General features: G+C 44.1%; 2 protein-coding genes across 2 annotated transcripts; both read left to right on the forward strand.

The window, feature by feature from the left end:
- Positions 1-12,536: 12,536 nt before the first annotated feature.
- Positions 12,537-15,253, forward strand: LOC146759441 (myosin-binding protein C, cardiac-type-like). Its single transcript, XM_085510393.1, has 2 exons — positions 12,537-13,184; positions 15,081-15,253. The coding sequence occupies exons 1-2, from the start codon at positions 13,067-13,069 to the stop codon at positions 15,251-15,253; spliced, it is 291 nt and encodes a 96-aa protein (XP_085366519.1). The 5' UTR covers positions 12,537-13,066.
- A 4,274-nt stretch (positions 15,254-19,527) lies between these two features.
- On the forward strand, positions 19,528-21,058 carry LOC146759442 (obscurin-like). Its single transcript, XM_085510394.1, has 4 exons — positions 19,528-19,531; positions 19,598-19,759; positions 20,732-20,998; positions 21,045-21,058. Exons 1-4 carry the CDS (start codon positions 19,528-19,530, stop codon positions 21,056-21,058), a joined length of 447 nt encoding a protein of 148 aa, XP_085366520.1.
- Positions 21,059-21,397: the final 339 nt, after the last annotated feature.

The following is a 21,397-nucleotide window of genomic DNA, read 5'->3' on the forward strand; positions in this document are numbered from 1 at the left end:
GTATGATAGGATGGAGTTAAATGTATTGACAGGATCTCAGTCATCCCAGTGTCCATCAGCTGGCTCTCGAGCTCCTAAATACAGGCATTCTGTAGAACGTTGTTGAATTTGTATTATACATGCGTGTTCTTGGAACTGCAGAACAAATGCATGCATAATCCAGACTTTGATTTTAGCAGCTCTGACTGCGCTGTCTCAACAGACCCAACTCAGTTCTGTGCGCTGTTTTGAAATGATATGTTAACAAGAAGTTGGAAAACAAGCTCAATTACCCTCAGTAAAATAGGACCGTGGACTTAGGCTTGAACTTTTGGCTAAGACAGTGGTGAGATTTTGAATCTTTGAAGTCAATTATTCCACTGTGTGTTAATAAGGGCCAGTTTTATCATCTAACTTTTGCACTCCAATTAATTTCCATAAAGGAATTCTTTTTTTTCTTTTTTCTTTTCAGTCCTAAGTGATATCTCTATCTTTTAGGCTTGATTTGTTTGCCAGGGGGTTACAGTGCAGTAATAGATACCCCCTCCATTGATTTCCTTCTAGTTTGCTTGTTCCAATTCTTTCCTCAGTTTTCCTATTTTAGACATTTTCTTGAAGCCTTGGGCTTCTTCCTTTGGCTCTGTCCCCTGTACAGTGTATGTCCTTCAACTTGTGGAGATAAGGTAATCTGGTACGTGGTTTATAAAAGCTGCCAATTTGCCAGCTTCTGAATTAGAATCTAGCAATTAGAACTAGGATTAAACGTGCACGTTTGATCTTATGATAAATGAATGCCTCATGGTCACCAATGTCCCTGCAGTTCTTTACCATCATATGTATTTTGTGTCTTCATATTTTGTTTCAGCACTGGCAAACTTCGTAATCAAAGAGACAAGTGGAGGAGTAATCAGGGCCGTTGCTGGAAAACAAGCTGAATTTGTTTCTGAGACCTCTGAAGCCAATGTCATGGTGAAGTGGTACAAAAATGGCAAAGAAATCAAGACCAGTAAGAAATTCACAATGGAAGATAAAGGGAAACTGCATAAGCTTGTGGCTTCAGCTGTAACGAAAGAAGACGAGGGAACATACATCTACACAATTGGAGATGACACTCTGATTTTTGATTGGAAAGTCTCAGGTAAGTTTGTGAGGCAAACATAGGATCACAATCCATGTAAAGCACTTCAGACTTAATTCATTTTATTTGTCCAACGCTGTGGGTTTCCAGTATTTAGGACAAAGATTGCATAGCTCTATTGAAGCAATTCTGACCTTCCTGTTGTCCCTATGCAAATCCACAGGATGAGCAAATAATGTAACTGTGTTGTGATGAATTCAAGACAGCCTTACCTCCAGCTGGGGCTGGAGTCACGACTTGAGCCCTGACATCTGGGCTTCATTCATCTAGTTCATGTATTGCCTCAGCACTTACATCATCTTTAAACCTATGACTGAAATGGTCCTAAGTTATTAGCATGGGAATCCTGTCTCCTCTTTGGACAAATTAAACTCCACATTTGGAGAGTTGAGTGTCTCCTGCTGTACCCGAAGGACATTGTGATCTCTGAGGTGTCTCCCTGAGGTGCTGTAAGCACAGCCATTAGCTCATAGTGCAAGTAAAGCACTGTTAGGTCAAGCCTGGAGGAGTAATGCTTGTCACTGACATGTTCCTGTTCAGGGTGGAGCTGGAGGGTAAAATAACACAAGAAATTGTCATTGAAATTCAATATCTGTGAAATTCAGCTGGTTGCATTCACAGAACCTGGCGTTAAGATCTGTTTTCTCTTTTATATCTTGAGCCTATTTTCCATAACCCAGTCCTCATTTATGAACTGAAGCTCTACTGAAAGCCTTTCGCTGTGTATGCTCATGCTGCAGTGCAGCGCTTGTGACCTTTAACAGCACATTCACGTTCCTCTGATCACAGGATCCTTACGGTTGATTAAGACCCTCTAGTCTGACTGCTCACCCATCACCACCGTGATGCTCACCATCAGCTTAGCTAAAAACTCAGCAGAGATGATAGATCAAGCACAACACTGGATTTGGGGTGGCTAGAGATTCCTAAGATATTGAAGGATTGCTTGCAGGTGGTGTTGGTTCAGGTATTCACCCTGCATCCCACCTGCTGTTCTGTTTGGTTGAGAATCATGCATTCTGCAATTTCACTTTGTAATTCAAAGACCCTGGCTTTATCTGTTGAAAAACTGATCTAAAACAAGCCAAGAAGACTCCGTTGGAACTGGTTGATGCAGAACAAAGGCATCCCCAAAGGACAAGTTGCACTGTTTGATGAACATTATTGGATGAGAGCTAAGCTAAGATTTAAAAAGTTCTGGGGCTGTCTCTGAGCATCAAATACAGAGGAAGCCTGCATGATTCCCTGAGAATGGATACCTCCTACTTTGGTGTAGGGTTAAGGGAACACTAGCAGTAACTCCTATCACAAAATGTCGCATGGCTCAGACAAAATGCCATCAAGAGGGCTTAATTAGGAGCACCAAATGGTCGCAAGATGGTCTTAGGGCAGGGAAGTAATCTATCTATGTGATATTGATTGATGCTATTAGTTCTTAACAGCTTGACTCTAGAAGGACTGTTGTTCTTTGGTCACCTAGTTATAAAAGAATAAATGGCTCCTGTCTATTACAATTTTTAACGCATTTTTTGTTCACTGATGCCATAAATGTTCCTGGCATAGTAATTGGCCTTGGTATATTCAGTGACTGAAAGCAACAGTTGTTGCTCTAAGAAATGCAGTACAAAGCTAGGTCTGCCTGTAGCTGACAGCCATCAGCTTGCTCCTCAGGCAGGTTCTGTCTGTGTATGGGAGATCACAATGTGAACCACTGATTGATCAGCTGAGGCAAGTGTGGGGTCAGCTGTGGGAGCACAGGTGAAAGTTATGTAGCTGTGCTCCCTGGAGGGGTGGAGTTCGACTCCACCTCCTCTGAGACCTCATTTAAGGGCTGACCCTCACTGAGGCAGCATCTCTTGGAGATTGCTCACCAGGGAGGATCACCTCAGCTCTGGTGAGTTTCCTTTTCCTTATATCTTCTGTATTTCTACCATTTTACTTGTAATTGCTATCCTTGTTAATACCAGCATAGTTATTGCCAATACATTTGGCAAGCCAGGCAGGAGCCACTGACTTGGCATCTAGAAATATAAGGAAAAAAAAAAATGTCCTTTGTGTGGAAAATCTTTAATTGGTACAAGGGGGAGAAGACCACCCCCTTAGGGACATGCCTTCCTGGACAAATTCCAGGTTTTGAGGCGTCCCCATATTACCAATTAGCAACAATTATTGAACAATGGGGCCCTTTAAGAGTACCAAATAACATGGACGCCTATTGTCTAACTGATTACTTTCTAGGACTACAAAAAGATATCTTAATTACAAAAGAAAAGCGAATGGCTGCATCTATGGCAGCCTGGCCATTATTAAATGCTTTAAATCGGGCAGAGATAAAATCAAACAACATTGCACATGAAAATGAATTGTTAAAGGCCCGTATTGAAAAATTGGAGGGTGAGATCAATCTATTGACAGGAAAAAAACCGTCATTTTCTTCCTCCAACCCTCAAATTAGATACATTTCATTTAATGACGATCAAGATCCTGAAGAAATGAATCAAAATAAGATCACTAAATCTGATCTAGAAAAACCATCTGAGACGGACTCACTAGAAGTCCGTCCAGTAATAACTCAAAAAACAAAGAAAATTCAAGATCGACCAGCAGGAGTGCCTCCTGATCAATGGCCCCCTGCTGAATCTGTTTTACATGTAACAGCCCGTCCATATACACCTACTGAACTCATGGACCTAGTGCAACGATTTAGGCAAAGGCCAAGGGAAAGTGTTCCGGCTTGGTTATTACGGTTATGGGATTCAGGGGCAGATAGTGTACTGGTTAGTGGCCCCGAAGTATCTAAGTTGGCCACAATAACAGTACATCCTGCCCTTCGGCAGAGACTGTATGCTGGGACTCAGTTCCCTGAAGAAAACCATTCAATTGTAGAATGGATAATGGCTGCTTGCCGCATGGTGTGGACAAATAAAACTGACATGCCAGTAAACACAGGGATGTGGTCTTCTATGGAAGACCTTCAAAATTATATACGCGAATTAGGTATGAGAGAGGCTATCTACGAAGACACATTCGATAGCCCTGATATGGTTAAATTTTCTGCGGGAATGAGGGACCTAATTTTACAGTAAGCACCCTCTCATATGTATGGAACCTTGGTTTCCATACTTAATCCAGTAGTATCCGCAGAGGCAGTAGTCCAACAAGCCGCCCAATTGGTAGCAGACCTCGGAGAAACTGAGCGTTTACGAGCTAAGCGCAATATCAGGGTGATTGAGGATGCCGAGGCTTTTCCAATAGTGCGAGCCAGAAGATCGGCCCCGCGAACTTCTCGGGCAGGACCTGTTAGGGTATCCCGGAAACAAATGTTTAATGATCTGCTCCGGGCAGGCGTTCAGTTTTCAAAAATTGATGGGCAGCCCAATCAGGTTCTCCTTCAGTTGTGGAAGCAACTGAAGGATGAACAAAAATTTCAGAATAAACCCAAAAGGCCAGGGATAAGATTTATAGAGCGGCGACCAACAACAACATGGAATTTAGAAGATTTTATAGTTCCAAATAGGAAAAAGAAGCCACCTCAGGTGCCTCGGGTTATGACACCGGAGGTATCGGAGGTAAAAGACTTGAATCTGGCTCAGTTCATGGCTTGACGAGGGATGTCAGTCCTCCTAGGGCCTCTAGACGGGACCGGAGGCCCTATGTGGAACTGACGATATACTGGTCCCGAAAGAATATACAGAAGGTTATGGCCCTAGTTGATACCGGGGCAGAGACATCTATAATATATGGAGACCCAACTAAATTTAAAGGTAATAGAGTGATGATTGGAGGTTTTGGGGGACAAACCATTCCGGTCACCCAAACCTGGGTAAAACTGGGGGTCGGGCGTCTTCCACCACGGGAGTACAAGGTATCCATTGCCCCAATTCCAGAGTATATATTAGGAATTGATATCCTGTGGGGTCTGGCTCTCCATACAACAGTGGGAGAGTTCCGATTGCGGCAGAGATGCATTAGTATCCGGGCAATCCAGACAATATTGAGAGGCCATGCAAAACATGAGCCTATTTGTTTGCCGAAGCCACGCCGGATTACTAATGTGAAACAGTACAGACTCCCGGGTGGGCAGGATGAAATAACAAAGACGGTGCAGGAATTAGAAAGAGTGGGTATTATAAGGCCTGCACATAGCCCATATAACTCCCCAATATGGCCAGTGCGAAAACTGGATGGAACATGGAGGATGACAGTAGACTATAGGGAATTAAATAAGGTCACGCCACCTGTTCATGCGGCTGTACCCAATATTGCCTCCCTAATGGACACACTAAGCAGGGAAATCAAAACATATCACTGTGTCTTGGATTTGGCGAATGCATTCTTCAGTATTCCAATCAGTGAAGAATCGCAAGATCAGTTTGCATTTACATGGGAAGGGAGGCAATGGACTTTCCAGGTCCTACCCCAAGGGTACGTACATTCGCCCACTTTTTGTCATAATTTAGTGGCACGTGATCTGGCTAAGTGGGAAAAGCCAAATAATGTCAATTTATATCATTATATTGATGACCTCCTGTTAACATCCGATTCGTTAGAGGCGGTGAGACAAGCAGCAGATTTGTTGATAGCTTACCTTCAGAAAAGAGGGTGGGCTATAAACCCACAGAAGGTGCAAGGTCCGGGGCTATCTGTAAAATTCCTGGGAGTAATTTGGTCCGGGAAAACCAAAGTACTACCCAGTGCGGTAGTAGATAAAGTCCAAGTGTTTCCAGTCCCTACAACATCAAAACAATTGCAAGAATGTTTGGGTATATTGGGGTATTGGCGCTCCTTTATACCTCGTTTAGCTCAGCTATTAAGGCCATTATACAAGCTTACAAAGAAGGGTCAATCATGGAATTGGGGAAAGATAGAACAGGATGCTTTCCAACAGGCAAAACTGGAAGTTAAACAAGCTCAGGCGTTGGGTATATTTGATCCGACCCTCCCAGCTGAACTAGATGTTCATGTTACTCAAGATGGTTTTGGCTGGGGCCTGTGGCAACGCCAGAGTTCTGTTCGAACCCCCATTGGATTCTGGTCTCAGGTTTGGCACGGAGCAGAAGAACGATATAGCATGATTGAGAAACAGTTATTGGCTGCCTATTCGGCATTACAAGCAGTAGAGCCGATAACGCAAACAGCAGAGGTCATAGTTAAGACTTCATTACCAATCCAGGGGTGGGTGAGAGATTTGACTCACCTTCCTAAGACGGGGGTGGCCCAAGCACAAACGGTGGCACGATGGGTCGCCTATCTAAGCCAGAGAAGCAGTCTGTCTTCATCTCCACTTAAAGAAGAACTACAGAAGATCCTAGGCCCAGTGACGTATCACAGTGATACATCAAAAGAACCGATGGTTGCTCCACCAGAGAAGAGTCCCGTTCAGGAAGGAAGATATCCTATTCCTGAAGATGCCTGGTATACGGATGGGTCCAGCAGAGGCAACCCGAGCAAGTGGCGAGAAATAGCATACCATCCCTCTACTGAGACCATCTGGTTTGATGAGGGGGATGGTCAAAGCAGCCAATGGGCAGAATTGCGAGCCGTGTGGATGGTTATAACTAAAGAACCTGGTGACGGCGTCCTGAACATCTGTACAGATAGTTGGGCTGTGTACCGGGGGCTCACTCTGTGGATTACGCAATGGGCTACCCAGGAATGGACTATCCACGCCCGACCGATTTGGGGTAAAGACATGTGGGTAGACATTTGGAATACGGTCAAACACAGGACAGTATGTGTCTACCATGTCTCTGGTCATCAAGCCTTGCAGTCACCAGGAAATTTTGAAGCTGACACACTGGCCCGAATCCGATGGATTGAGAATTCACAATCTGAAAATATTGCCCGTTGGTTACATCAGAAGCTACGGCATGCTGGACAGAAGATAATGTGGGCAGCTGCTAAAGCATGGGGGCTGCCTGTACAACTATCTGATATCGTTCAAGCATGTCAGGATTGCGATGCTTGCTCAAAGATGAGACCGAGACCGTTGCCTGAAACAACATCCCACATTGCTAGAGGATATAGTCCTCTTCAGAGATGGCAGGTCGACTACATTGGGCCCCTCCCTCGGTCTGAGGGGGCGAGATATGCCCTGACCTGAGTTGACACTGTAAGTGGACTGCTGCAAGCCTATCCTGTACCAAAGGCAAATCAAGCATACACAATTAAGGCACTTACTAAACTGATGTCTGCATACGGGACACCTCAAGTTATCGAGAGTGACCAAGGGACTCACTTCACTGGAGCGATGATACAGCGCTGGGCAGAAGAAAACAACATTGAATGGCGATTCCACCTGCCATATAACCCAACAGGGGCAGGCCTTATTGAACGTTATAATGGTATCCTTAAGGCTGCCCTGAAAACAGACTCTCAGTCCCTGCAGGGGTGGACAAAAAGATTATATGAAACCGTGCGGGACCTGAATGAAAGACCTCGGGATGGCAGACCCAGTGCCCTGAAAATGTTACAAACTATATGGGCCTCCCCTCTTAGGATCCAAATTACAGGCACCGATAATAAGGTAAAACTGCAGGTTGGTACTGAAAATAATCTTCTGCTCCCTGCCCCTGAGAATTTAGAACCGGGAATCCATAAGATAAATTGGCCTTGGAAGGTGCAGGTAGGACCCAAATGGTGTGGCCTACTTGCACCTTGGGGGAGATTATTGGAGGTGGGAGGTTCAGTCACCCCCTCGGTGATAGGTACATGGCCTACTGACATCGTGGTCAATACTCCGGCCTTTATTGCTAAAGGAACACCTATTATGTCCCTATGGCAGATCAAGACTCCTCCTCTGGTGCCAGATATAGTTATACAGCCACAGATATCTGGCCAGAGGGTATGGTATCGGAGGCCGGGACATAATCCAGTACAAGCAGAAGTATTGACCCAAGATAAGAATACGGCCTGTATCTTGCCCTGGAGGGCGGATCTTCCCCTCCTAGTACCCTTGAAACATCTATATTACTCCCCTTAAGATTGATTCTAAGCCTCTAGGACCATTACTCTGGACTGATGAAACGCAGACGGACCTGCACTTCAAGATGATTTGTCTCCGGTAACATCTATCAAGCACTGGCCCATGGAAGATCATAAACACCCATCCAATCATCATCATTTGAATAATATCAACATCTAATGCGACGGGAGATTGTATCAGCGTCGTGATTGGGTCTCTGTAATAAGGGGAACTCACCTAATCATTGGTTCACGTTGTGAAGGGGTGGAGTGTATGGGAGATCACAATGTGAACCACTGATTGATCAGCTGAGGCAAGTGTGGGGTCAGCTGTGGGAGCACAGGTGAAAGTTATGTAGCTGTGCTCCCTGGAGGGGTGGAGTTCGACTCCACCTCCTCTGAGACCTCATTTAAGGGCTGACCCTCACTGAGGCAGCATCTCTTGGAGATCGCTCACCAGGGAGGATCGCCTCAGCTCTGGTGAGTTCCCTTTTCCTTATATCTTCTGTATTTCTACCATTTTGCTTGTAATTGCTATCCTTGTTAATACCAGCATAGTTATTGCCAATACAGTCTGGATGGAATGAAGGGCATGAAATACTGATGTGCTCATCAAACGCTGCTTGTTAGCTTAGAGACAAGGTGTTGAATTGGTTTGTTCATGTATTGCAAACAGGTTACTTAGCTGCCTTCATTTTAGCTTCAGAAGAACATGTGCAGAATACAGAATTGATTAAAAGAAATAAGAACTGTCTGCATAGAACTTACTCTTTCCTTACACAGGAGAATCAAGCACACGTTTGTATGTGAGTACCTCCAGAGGTGAAACTTGATCCCCCAGATGTAATGAGCAGAGACATTACAATCAGTTCTAACTGTATCTTAATGCTGTGCTGAATAAGCCTGAGTCAGGATGTAAACCACTTTCTCTTTTTTTCTTCAGATGAAGCCATTAATTTTGTCAGCAAGTCCAAAACGACTCCAGAAATATCAGTCAGTCCTTCTGAAGACCTGGAGCTGGTGTGTGAGGTGTCAGCTGCAAGCGGAGCTGTCGTATAGAAGAAAGATCAAATAGAGGTGAAGCAGGACCAGAGGACAACCATCATCTCCCAGGGGACGCACCGCAAGCTCATGGTCAAAAATGTGACCCTGAAAGACCAAGGGAGCTACAGCTGTGAAACAAAAGATGACAAAGCAACATTCCAAGTGAAAGTCAGAGGTGAGAAAATGCTTGGAATCCCAGAGATAAAGGAACACTTCATTTTGTGTGTCTTGCATTTGGAGGATCAACTTACAGCCTCTCTGGTGCAAAACATTTTGGCTATAGGACTTTCTTTGTCATCTAGTGTCATAGCAACACTTTTCTACATGTGCTTTTCCATCCAGGAATGAATTACTGCAACAAACAATAGGCAAGGAGGGTAACTTGTGCAGCTCTTGTAGTCAGCTGGTGTCTGCAGGGTTACAGTGCAAGAGCACACCAGGCATGCAAGGAGTGAGAAAAGGGGAGGTGTTTGATGAGATCTGGTTACAAAATTTGAATGACACAATGAGGTGGAAAATGCCACTAATCAGACTCATAAATGGCCTGGGTTGCAAAGGCCCACAGTGCTCATCCAGTTCCAACCCCCTTCTTCCTATGTGCAGGGTTGCCAACCAGCAGCCCAGGCTGCCCAGAACCACATCCAGCCTGGCCTTGAATGCCTGCAGGGATGGAGCATCCACAGTCTCCTTGGGCAACCTGTTCTAGAGGGCCATTCCCTTCTGATTTACTGGAAATGTAGAGAGACATCAGAAGAAACAAAGAGAAGGGAGGAGGTTCAGCAGTGCATGCAGGTGTTCTAAATCTCATGTCCAAATCTGCTATCAGACTGCGAAATGTTTAGATTTATGATATGATATGAAATGATATGCCTATTCATTTCCCAAGGCAAAATAGAGGGGAAAGTATTTTCCTGTCTTAATGAGGCATCATGATGGTCCCTGTGAAGGGCAAGTATAATGAAAATGGGGAACTGGAGTAAGCTCTGCAGCAGACTACAGCAAAATGGTGTGACTGTTGTGATGTCCCTGCAGAGAAAGAAGACGTGTTTACAAACAAGGACAAGGTACAAAAGGAGGTGAAGGCTGCACTGACTCAAAATGCCACGCTGAGCTGCGAGGTGGCCCAGGAGAAGATGGAGGTGAAGTGGTACAAGGAGGGGAAACTGATCACCTCGAGCAAGAAGTTCAAGGTGGAGTCAGAGGGCAAACAGTGTCGGCTGGTGGTGATCCAGGTAGAGAAGAAAGATGCAGGGGAGTACAGCTGCGAGGCTGCTGGCCAGAAACTCACCTTCAAGATTCATGTCACAGGTGAGAGAGAACACATTTTGGCCTTTCATTCTAGAATGTTTTAGAAAACGGTCATTAGTTTGTAAGTTTTCCCTGCTATGCTTAAAATTTTTGGAGCTGAACTTTGGGGTGGTTAATTTCTGATGAGGAAATTGAACAAATTATTCTAAATACAGTTGTGAGGCAGCTCCATCTTTTAAAATCTTCAGGAATTTCCTTTTGCTGTGGGAATGAGGCCATAGACAAGAAAGTTCTGATTGCACTTCTCCATTCCCACGTGCCTGTACCACTAGAACAACTCTGCAATGCAGCTGCGTCTCAGGAAGTTTCAGAACAGGGGCTTTGTGTCAAGCACTAGGGGGTGTGCTCTATGTAACATGTTTTTGTCTTGGAAGGGCTCATTTAGCATGGGAGAGAATACTACAGGAATGTTTTGTATAAGTTGATGTTTTGAAGACATAAGTAAATGGCAGCTAGGGGACGAAAGAGTCATGAGAGTCATACAAGAAGCATCACAGAATGCCTTTTGTTGGAAGGGACCTGGAGGATCATCCAGTTCCAATCTCTGTCCTGGAAAGGAACACATTCTTTGAGACTAGGTTGCTCTAACACCCATCCAGCCTAGACTTGAATGTTTTCAGGGATGGGGCATCCATAAATTGCACAACTTCTCTCCACATCATTCTCTTGGGGCATCAGACTGGGAGAACTGATTCATTTTTCTGACTCCTTCCCCAAAACCTGCTCTTCTTTCAAGAGGCCAAACTAATGTATCTCTCTCTTTTCAGAGCCAGAATTTGTATTTACAAACAAGGAGAAGGTACAGAAGGTGGTGAAGGCTGCAACAACAGAAAAATGCCACGCTGAGCTGCGAGGTGGCCCAGGAGAAGATGGAGGTTGTCATCAATTTATAAGCAATGAGCCAATAATGTTCCAATTATAAACTTTTATTAATTGTAGCGGGTAAAACTAAAAGGCAATTCAGCGCTGGGCGACAGGGGGATTATTGTTCCTCCAACTGCCGCGCCGTCCCGTCCCTTGCAACTTCTTTTGTATTGTCCATCCCGAGCGTATTGTCCTTTAATTGGTCGGTTGTGATCGTGCGACTTGGTGTGTTGTTCCTTGGTTGGTCCTTCCGTGGAACTTTGTATCCATCGGGGCGCGCTTTGCCTGTAACTACGCAGAGTACACAATCTACCCATAAAATTAGAGTGTTCTGCAACCTTTGTGGCCTCCATATTCCACCATTATATCCCGGTCCTAATGAACAAGCACTCCACCACAATGCTACCACATCCCGGTCTTAATGAGCAAACATTTTATCACAGAGGTCAAGTGATAAAAGGAGGGGAAACTGATCACCTCGAGCAAGAAGTTCAAGGTAGAGTCAGAGGGCAAACAGCGTCGGCTGGTGGTGAGCCAGGTGGAGAAGAAAGATGCAGGGGAGTACAGCTGCGAGGCTGCTGGCCAGAAACTCACCTTCAAGATTCATGTCACAGGTAAGACAGGTGTTGTATGAAATACAGCAGAGAACAGTAAAGTAAAATCTAGTTTCTATTATACTGCACCTGGATCACTGTAGTCTGTGCTGAGGTTTTTTCCCTAGACTTGATTGCCTGGGTTTGTAGAAAGTATTTGGTTTCAGTATGACACAAAGACCTGTTTCAGTCTGTCTGTAGAGCAATAATTAGTAATATATGTACAGTGGAAGCTATATTCAAGATATTATTCAAATCTCTCCTGTGCCTGAGATCCCAAACTGTAATTCTTGTTCACCTAAACATTTGACTAAGATAAGTATGTGCAGTGAGGCTGGAGTGCATGTTCTACGTGCAGCCTTTCATGGCAGGAGAAGCAGGAACTTCTCCTAGTAGTACACTGCCTTTTTACTATGCCTTTATGTTGGAGGCTGCATCTGGATAGGTGAGTCTGCTACTCACAGTAAGAGACCTGGTAGAGCTGACTATTGCCAGAGCTCAAAGTAAGATAGATATCTGCAAATCACACACAAAGAACAAAGGACTGCGTTGGTGAGCATATTTCCTTTGTGCCTTTGACAGTCACAGTTGTGGCAATGGTAGAGGCCATGAGGAGTCTGTTCAGGAAGCCAGGAGTACTGTTCTGGGTCATGAAAAGGCAGCCAGTGGTTTGACTATCACATGTTTATGTGTTTTGATGTTTCACAGTGGGTCTTAAGTAAAAGGAACTCAGGTTTTGGTTGCCTGCAGGACAGATGTTCTTTTGGGTTCAATATGTTTGCATAGTGACTTGCAACCATGGGACTGGTGTTCAAGGACCCTCTTGGTTCCTTCAGTTCCTAGGTTCTTTCTTGCCTAGATTTGACACTTTGTTTCAACAGAAGAGCTGATATTCTCTAGTGAAGGCTATTAGTTTGGGCACAAGTGGTAACCTAAACCTGTTCCAACCTGTACATACAAACCTGCAAGTTGGTCTCATTTCGGTCCCTCAGTCAATACTTTTTCTTTTCTTCCCTCAGAGCCAAAACCTGTGTTTATAAACCAGGAGCAGGTGCAGAAAGAGGTGAGTGCTGCCCTGGCAGCAAGTGCCTCCCTCAGCTGTGAAGTAGCACAGGATCCAACAGAAGTAAAATGGTACAAGGATGGAAGACTGCTTGCCTCCTCCAGAAAGTTCAGAATGGAATCTGTGGGCAAAACACGGCGTCTGGTTGTGGAGCAGCTGGAGAAGAAAGATGCTGGAGAATACATCTGCGAGGCTGCTGGCCAGAAGATGACCTTCAAGTTGGAAACAACTGGTGAGCATTCGCTTTGGGAGCACTAAGCAGCTTTTTATGTGGCTTAGAGGAAGACTGGCTGTCTTCTACCCTGTGGGCATGGAACAGCCACAATTCCCCCCGGAACAACATCAATGACCCACACCACAAGTTGGATTCTCCTTTTTAATGTAGTGGTAGCGAGGTGAAAATCTGGCTGTGGAATATTTTTGACTAAGGAACTTCTACTTTAATTTCTAGATGCGCTGAATTACCCTCTGGAGTGTCTTTCTGAATATATAAGCAACCATGGGTGACTATGATCCTGATTTATATCTAGGTTCAGGCTTACTTTTTCAGTTAGGTTAGATCAATAGCTCCAGAGAAGATAGGGAAATACAGCAGTTCACTGATACCATGTGTCAGAAGAATGCAGCTCAGTGCTGGGCAGTTTGCTGCTTCATTCCCTCTTACAAGTTGCACCCAAGGCTGGAAAAGACCACTGAGATAGCTGAGTCCAACCCAGCCCACCCTCACTGGACTTACTAACCACGTCCCCAGTGCCACATACCCGTGGCTCTTGAGCACCTCCAGTGACTGCGGTATATCAGCGTGGTTGCTTCAGTTGTGGGAGTTTTCAGACACTGGCTGTTGTTCTAGCGAGACAAAAAACCAAAACTGATGGAACAGTGTCTATACAGGAAGCAACTGGCTGTCCTGATGGCTGCCAACAGTTTTACACAAGGTGTGTCATGCAAGCTTGCATGAGTCTGGTTTAAAAACTTGCTGTTCTGATGGAAGGAGAGGATGTTGGTGCAGGATAACTGCGGGATTTGTGCTCTCCCGACATCCAGTTGCAATCACAGCTTATTGTTGCTATAGAAAACAGCTTCTCTGTAGACAAATTGAGTTAGTTCCAATAAGTGGCTGAAGCCCTAAGTGATCCAAGGTGAAGCATGATCCAAACTGGAATTTAACTAATTGTAGTAGGGAATCCAAGCCTTAATGAGATGAGTTATTTAAAATATGAGTCCTCCATCTAAAACAGCATTGAACTCTTACTCTGGTTTATGATAGAAGTGAGAGTTTAACAGCAGAAGTCTGAAGTTATGCTCCATATTTCTCATCACTCAAGAGAATATTTGAATATATGAATTCCTTTGGCTATGTTAGAGCTCATAATGAGGTCAGCTGATGTTCTTTAAATGCTCGGAGTCTAGCAATGTGGGCAAGTGGACTGCTATTTGCTGTTGAGCTTTAGGCTAAGAAGCCTGATTTTAGAGGACTGTGGACTTCCCCTTTCCCTTCCCCTCTCCTCCCCTTCTCCCTGGGCTGATCCCACATGGTTTGAGAATGATTTCAGATCAAGGTAAATGAGGAATCGCCGTGTGAAAACCTGTTGTTTTACTGCACTATAAGAGACACTTAGTCAAAAGACAAGTGTGTGTTCCAAGCTTGAGATTGCAGGAGATCCTAGAAACAACTCAGCTGCTCAAACCTGTAGTCTGGATGAATCTTTTATTGTCAGTTTTGGTCAGGAGGAGATGCTTGAGTAAGACAAATAAAAGGTCACGGGTAAGTTGATCCTTCTTGTGATATACTTCTAGGCTTTCATCAGGGAGAAGCTTAATTAGTCCAAATAATCATAGCAGAAACCACACCAAGAGCATGAGAGTGAAATTTATACTTTCTTGACGTGAAGGAAAATTTTACCTGATTCTGCCATTCCCCAAATATTTGTTTCCTTATGACAAGAAGAACTTTGCAGAAGTAATTTTTTTTTTCAGTCTTGCGTGCAACACAAAAAGGGGTAAAATCTAGGAGGCCACCTGAAATGTTTTTTCCATCTGGAAGGATCCATTTAACAGCACCCATGGACCTGGTTATGAACAAAACTAAGTTCCCAACTAAATCCACATTCTTCTTTCTCCTTCTCAGAATTGCCTGTGAAAATCAGCAAACCATTGGCAGACAGTAGCGTCATTGAGAAGGACAAGGTCACATTTGAGTGTGAGCTGTCCAGGCCCAGCATGGACGTCAAGTGGTTCAAGGTATGGCATGTAATGGTATTTTCCTTTCTGACTTCTCTGGAAATGAATGAGAGCCTTTAATTTCACTTCCAAGGGATGCGAGTCTGAGCTTTTCCTTGATAGCTTTTTCACTGCTCTCTTTTCTTTATGCTCTTTTATTTGCCCAGATCAGCACTCTTTGTTATTATGTCCTGAGTTCATTTATCAAGTTGAAATTGAAGTTTGTTTTGGTTTTATTGTGAACTTTTTAGGTCATGCTGCACAAAATATTGTTGGTTGAACTACAGTACAGTCTTGAGCTTCAAGTCTAACACAGAAATTCTCAGCCGGGATTTTGTAGCCTTGTTGTGAACTGGGTTTTTGGGGTGAAATCTCAGTTTTCTTTGCACCTGACAGTGTGAGAATTTGCTCTGGCACTTTGTGTACCTCCCCGGTGCTCAGCTGTTCCTTCCCTTACTTGGGGATAACGTCATTTATTCAAGGTGATGTCCAAACAGGCTTGTTAACAGTCCTCCGCAGTGCTTTAAGCTGTCATAGGTCAGCCAGAATTTATGCATGTTCTATAGCCATTCCTTCATGTTGAAAACACTGCACTGTGCTTAAGCTTCAGCATATGTTCCAGTAAGCACAGTTCCATTAATTCTAGGGGAGTGGGTGAATTAAGCATAGATCTGAAGGCTCCCTGTGCTCAGTGCAGAGATGGAAGGACTAATGGAGATCTGACTTGATATTTTCCCTTCTAGGATGGGAAGGAGCTCTGTCAAAGTAAAAAAGTGGGCATTACTTCCCAGGGAAATAAGAGAAGTCTCATTATTCACAAGTGTGAATATGAAGATCAGGGAACATCCACATGCTGAGCAGCCTAAGACAAGACATCAGCTACCCTAAAGGTTCACTTTATGTTTAACTGAAAGAGCAAATAAATCCTCTTGTGGTATTTTGCACCACGGGAAGAAATGCTTCATGGGCAGTTTGGGCATTTCTTGGTTAGTCCTTTTGGATACCTTTCTCTTTCTTCTTTATGCTCAAGACAGATTTTCCCTCCATGTGTTGCATTGGTTAAACCCCAGTTTGTAGCTCATCATTGGGCTCTGAAGCATCAGACTTGTTACTGAACACACGGGTCTGCTGTGCCCTGGTAGATGCCACCTTCCCAAGGGACGTATGAAAGGATGCTTTTTTCTGATTTCCTACTAGATGCTGTCCTCATGTGGCCACTTGGGTTCAGTGTTAGCATGAACATGAACATGTGTCCTGTCCCATGACTTTGGTGAACTCTCATTTTCTCTCTCATTCTGCAACCAGGTTGGGTTGCTGTTTCAGTACTGGCTGTTTTATGTAGCCATTCCATTTGTTCTGGTTTACGTTCTTTTTTATTTTCTTTTTTTCAGGCATCATTTCTATACAGTAGACAAAGCCAGCCTATTACATTTGATTTACAGTTTTTAGCTTTTGCTGGTAAGCATTTCAGCTCTCAGGCAGTTTTACCAACAGCTTTGAAGAGCTGAAATGAACCAGCCTGGACACGATGGTCTGTTTTTGTTGGTGTAATGAATTTATGAAGTTAAACTGATTGACCCCATAAGGTTTTACAGTGTATGACTCACGTCTGGCAGAGTTATCACAGCAATGAGTTTATATACTTAGCATTTCAGGAGGCAAATGGTTGGGGATACTCTTTCATTTGCTTGCGTCTCAGAGTGAATCACTAGTATGTGAACCATCCTTCATCTCCTTTGTATTGCTTTTGTGTGTGTCTGTGTGTGGTTTCCCCTGTGAATTTCATTCTTTCCAGTTATATGGAAGTTCTCTTTTGAGCAGTGAAATTAGATGTTCCATCATCAGTCATAATGGTAAAGCTGAGTTGCCACGTTATCTGTGTCCTTTCTGTCTGGCGTCTCAATAACTGCTGCCCCACCACAATATCTGCCTAATACTTCAGCTCCATGGATGCCTCCTTGTGCAAACTGAGAGCCTGTATTTGGTGTGCATAGATCTGGGCTTACATCTGTGCTGGTAAATGCACTAGTGCATGGGCTAAGCAGTCCTGCCTCCTGTGCTGTGGGCATTGAGATGGGGCTCCTACAAGCTGCCCATTGCAAGATATTTAGAAACTAATTGCTGCGGAGGTTTCCATCCTCTTTTCAGACTAACTAAAATTTGGTTAGTGGGATCAAAACAGAAGGGGCAGGGAGGGAGAGCTGACCAAGGACTACTGATGGAACAACTATGAATCCTTGGTTCCTCAGGATTCCCTGCATCAGCAGTTGGCAACAGGAGTAAGGGGGCTCAGGAGGACACTGTGGAGTAGTGTGAAAAATGAGCGAAGAGAGTTACTAATTGATGCCTCTTGGAAAGTAGTCCAAGAGTGGTCCTCTTCCTAAACTCTCCTCTTGTGTGTGGTTTTATCTTTATGAGGTGTTCATAACAAGTGATGTGTAGATCTCCCTTATCTCATAATGTCTTTTCCTGCCTGCAGTGAATATGCAGGATACTGGATCATATACCAGCTTCTTTGAATTACTGCTCATGTCAGGAGATAAAATCTGCCTATTCTTTGAACTAACACTGGCGAGGGTTAGTTATTCTGGCTACCGAGAGAATGACACAGCAGATTAAACTCTTTCATTTCCTTCTTTGTCAAATGCCTTTTCATCTAACTGTGTGTCCCATAGAAATTCAGAGCAGTGTTGGCTGAGGGAAGTGGAAATATTTATCTCCTGTGTGTATCTGCCACCCTATTTAGACATGCTGGCAGAGCGCAGAGATTGGAGGAGTTGGATTAGGCAGTAGTTTCCCTATTGCTCACAGAACCACTTTTTCTGTGGTCTCCCAGCTACCCTGTGCCCAGTGGCCTATGCAAGATGGAGCGGAAAAGGCTCATTTTATGAACAAACAGGAACCTTTCTGGTCAGATTAATACCTGTGCTCTTTTAGAGAGATTTAGATACTAGAGATTTTAGGTACTGGAATAGGCTCCCCAGAAAGGTGGTTGAATCACCATCCCTGGTTGTGTTTAAGAGCCTTTTGGATGTGGTACTCAGGGATATGATTTAGTGTAGGGTTTTTAGAGTTAGGGTACTGGTTAGGCTGCGGTTGGACTTGATGATCTTCAATGTCTTTTCCAACCTGGGTAAATCTATGATTCTATGCAGGAACTCTTCTCCTGAGGTTAATCCAAGTTGTATCCAGGCCCTTCAGAAGGAAAGGGATATAGCAGCACAGAAATATGGCCTGATTCTGACATAACTAAATGCAGACCTGGAGAGTTAAAAGGGATTGTGTGATGTTCAAAGGATTTTGAAGCAAAGATGTCCCCTAGGTAAGATTTGTGGCTGACATTCCCCATACATTGTTTGTAGGCACACAAGCTAAGGAGAGACTAGTGATGAGCATGCAGAGAAGCCAATGGTTCAGACAGGTTTGTAGTGACACAACACTGTAGAGTTCTGTCTAGTTCTCCTTGGCATAGTTTGGAAAATAAAGATGAGGTAATTGGTGGTAACCAATATGGCTTCATCAAGGTCAAGCCATGTCTGACAACCTTGGTGGCCTTTCATGATGGAGTAACAGCATCAGTGGATAATGGGAGAGCAACTGACATCATCTACTTGGACTTGTGCAGAGCATTTGATCCCGTCCTGCATGACATCCTGGTCACCAAACTGGAGAAAAATGGTTTTGATGGATGGACCAGTTGCAGGATAGGGAACTGTCTGGATGGTCACACTCAGAGAGCTGCAGTCAATAGCTCAGTGTCCAGGTGGAGGGTGGTGTTGGGACCAGTGTTATTTAACATTTTTGTAGGCAACATGGAGAGTGGAATCAAATGCAGCCTCAGCAAGTTTGCAGATGACACCAAGCTGAGCGGTGCTGTTGATGTGCTAGAGGGAAGGGATGCTACTCAGAGGGACCTGGACAGGCTGGAGAGGTGGGCCCTTGGCAGCCTCATGAACTTGAGTGTGGCCAAGTACAAGGCCCTGCACCTGGGTCAGGGCAATCCCAAGCACAGGCACAGGCTTAGAGGAGAATGATTTGAGAGAAGCCTTGACCCTGAGGAGAAGAGTTGGTGTGGAGGGAGGTGTCCCTGCCTATAGCAGGGGGACTGGAACTAAATGACCTTAAAGATTCAGTCAGTTCTATTGTTTTTCTACCCTTAATTTTGCTTGAAAGGTTTTAGAATAAATGAGATTCTGGTTTCCATGAAAACTGTTTGCAGGGAGCTCCATTGTAGCTAGTAGGTCTGTCTTTAAGTTCAAGGGCAATAATGCATTGACTGTGTTGAAGAGAGAAATGACTCAGGAATGGATGATGGTTTAGAATAAAACATAATCCTACTTATTTTCTATGCAAACATGTGTAAGGAAAAGATGCTGTACTCAGTTCTGGAAATACCCTGACAAATATATCTCTACTGTTTCACAGCTGGAGATATCAAGATTGTTAAAGCACTGGAAGATGTGGAAGTGAATGAATATGGGAGTGCATCTTTTGTCTGTGAGATTTCACACGATGAGGTTCAGACCCAGTGGTACAAAGAGGACAACAAGCTGAAGGCTGATGACAACATCAGAATGCAACAAGATGGTAGGGTGTAAGCGGGGGGTCTTTCTCCTGAGTGGGGGGTGGGTTGGAGATCAAGCATATAAGACATCTGAAATGAAGTGAAGAGGGTTAAGAAGCGAGTTCCCCTTTTGTTTTGGGACTGAGGTTTAGGTGGAACAAGTGACATGGTGGGATGCTTAGTGTGGGAAGTGTGATGCTATCCCACCATCCCACACTGCTGGGAGCAGGTAGGAAATGAGTGCAGTTATTTCCAAAGTGGGGGTGAACAGGGCAGTCAGTTCACCTCTCCAAAGAGGTTTTGTCTGACTGTGAGTGTGATCCTTCTGTATCAGATACTTTGAATTTGACGGTGGCCGCATTTGATCAGTCCTTGTAGAAGCCATGTTTAGATTCTGCTTTGGTCTGCTCCATTTCCAGTTCAAAGTCGTTGGACACTAAATGAGACAGCTGCATCTCAGTAAAAGATGTGTTTGAATAGCTGTGATGTGCTTACTATTCAGATTTACAGAGCTGAGGTTTTGTCCTTGGCTATACCAAAGAAGTCAAATCAGGTGAAATTAATTGTATTTCTGAACTAGACAAGTTTAAGTTTGGTAGCACCTAAATTTGGTGCGGTTTGTCATTGATTTCATCTGAAAGAAACTTGCAGGCTTTTTATCTGCTGTTGTCCCCAGCGTAAGATTATCCATTCACATCCTAAAGTACTTGTTATATTTTCAACTCACTCTTATTTGAATAAAAGCCTCAACAATTGGGAGCAATTTAATAAGCACAGAACAAGAGCTGGACCTTGCATTTGGTAGATACTGTACAGTATTACTTCATAGAAATGTAGTCAATGGCATTCCCTATAGACAATCGTTTGTTTTATCTTTAGAGTCGTTCAAAGAACCATTGTGAACTTGACATTAATTGGAATGGAATACACGCAAGAGACTTTCCTCTTCTTCCAATTGTCCTCATCCTTTCTTCTCTTCCACCCCTGCTTTGCAGATTACCATATAGAAATCACCAGGAAGTTGGAGGACAAGACATCTTTGGAACGTCATTCTGTCATCCTGTCCTGTGACTTCAGGCCTTCTCCAAAGGTTGTGAAATGGTTCAAGGGCCGCACACCCATCGAGCCCTCTGAGAAGTACAAGATCAAGAGGGATAAGCATTCAGTAAAGCTCAGAATTCTGAAGCTGAAGCCCGATGATGCTGGTGTGTACAAGTGCAAGGCAGGAATTGCAGAGACTGAGGCCACGCTGACAGCTGAAGGTATGAGCAGGGAGGGTGGCCTCTTCCATGTCCTATTTCACCTCAGATTTCTCTTCTTGAGGTTGACTTCTGCCGTTCTCTCCTGCTAACTTTATACATGTATTATCTTCACATAGATGATTACACAAAGATCATCTAGTCCAACCATTCTACCACATCCCAGTATGATTTATAGTAACAGTGGTAACAGTTCACCTTGTTTCCCCACAGCCCGCAATGTAGAAGTAACGAAGCACCTGCAGGATGTAGAAATTGAAGAAGAGAGCTCTGCTGTCTTCTCCTGCGAGCTGTCCCATAATGACGAGGACGTGGAATGGTTCCTGAATGGCAACCTCCTTTACACCAACAATTACAATGACATCAAGAACGTTGGCAATTGCTGCACACTGACAATGAAGC

This window comes from Coturnix japonica, chromosome 10 (assembly GCF_054131305.1).
Source record: "Coturnix japonica strain WE chromosome 10, WE-NBRP24, whole genome shotgun sequence".
NCBI classification, from domain to species: Eukaryota; Metazoa; Chordata; class Aves; order Galliformes; family Phasianidae; genus Coturnix; species Coturnix japonica.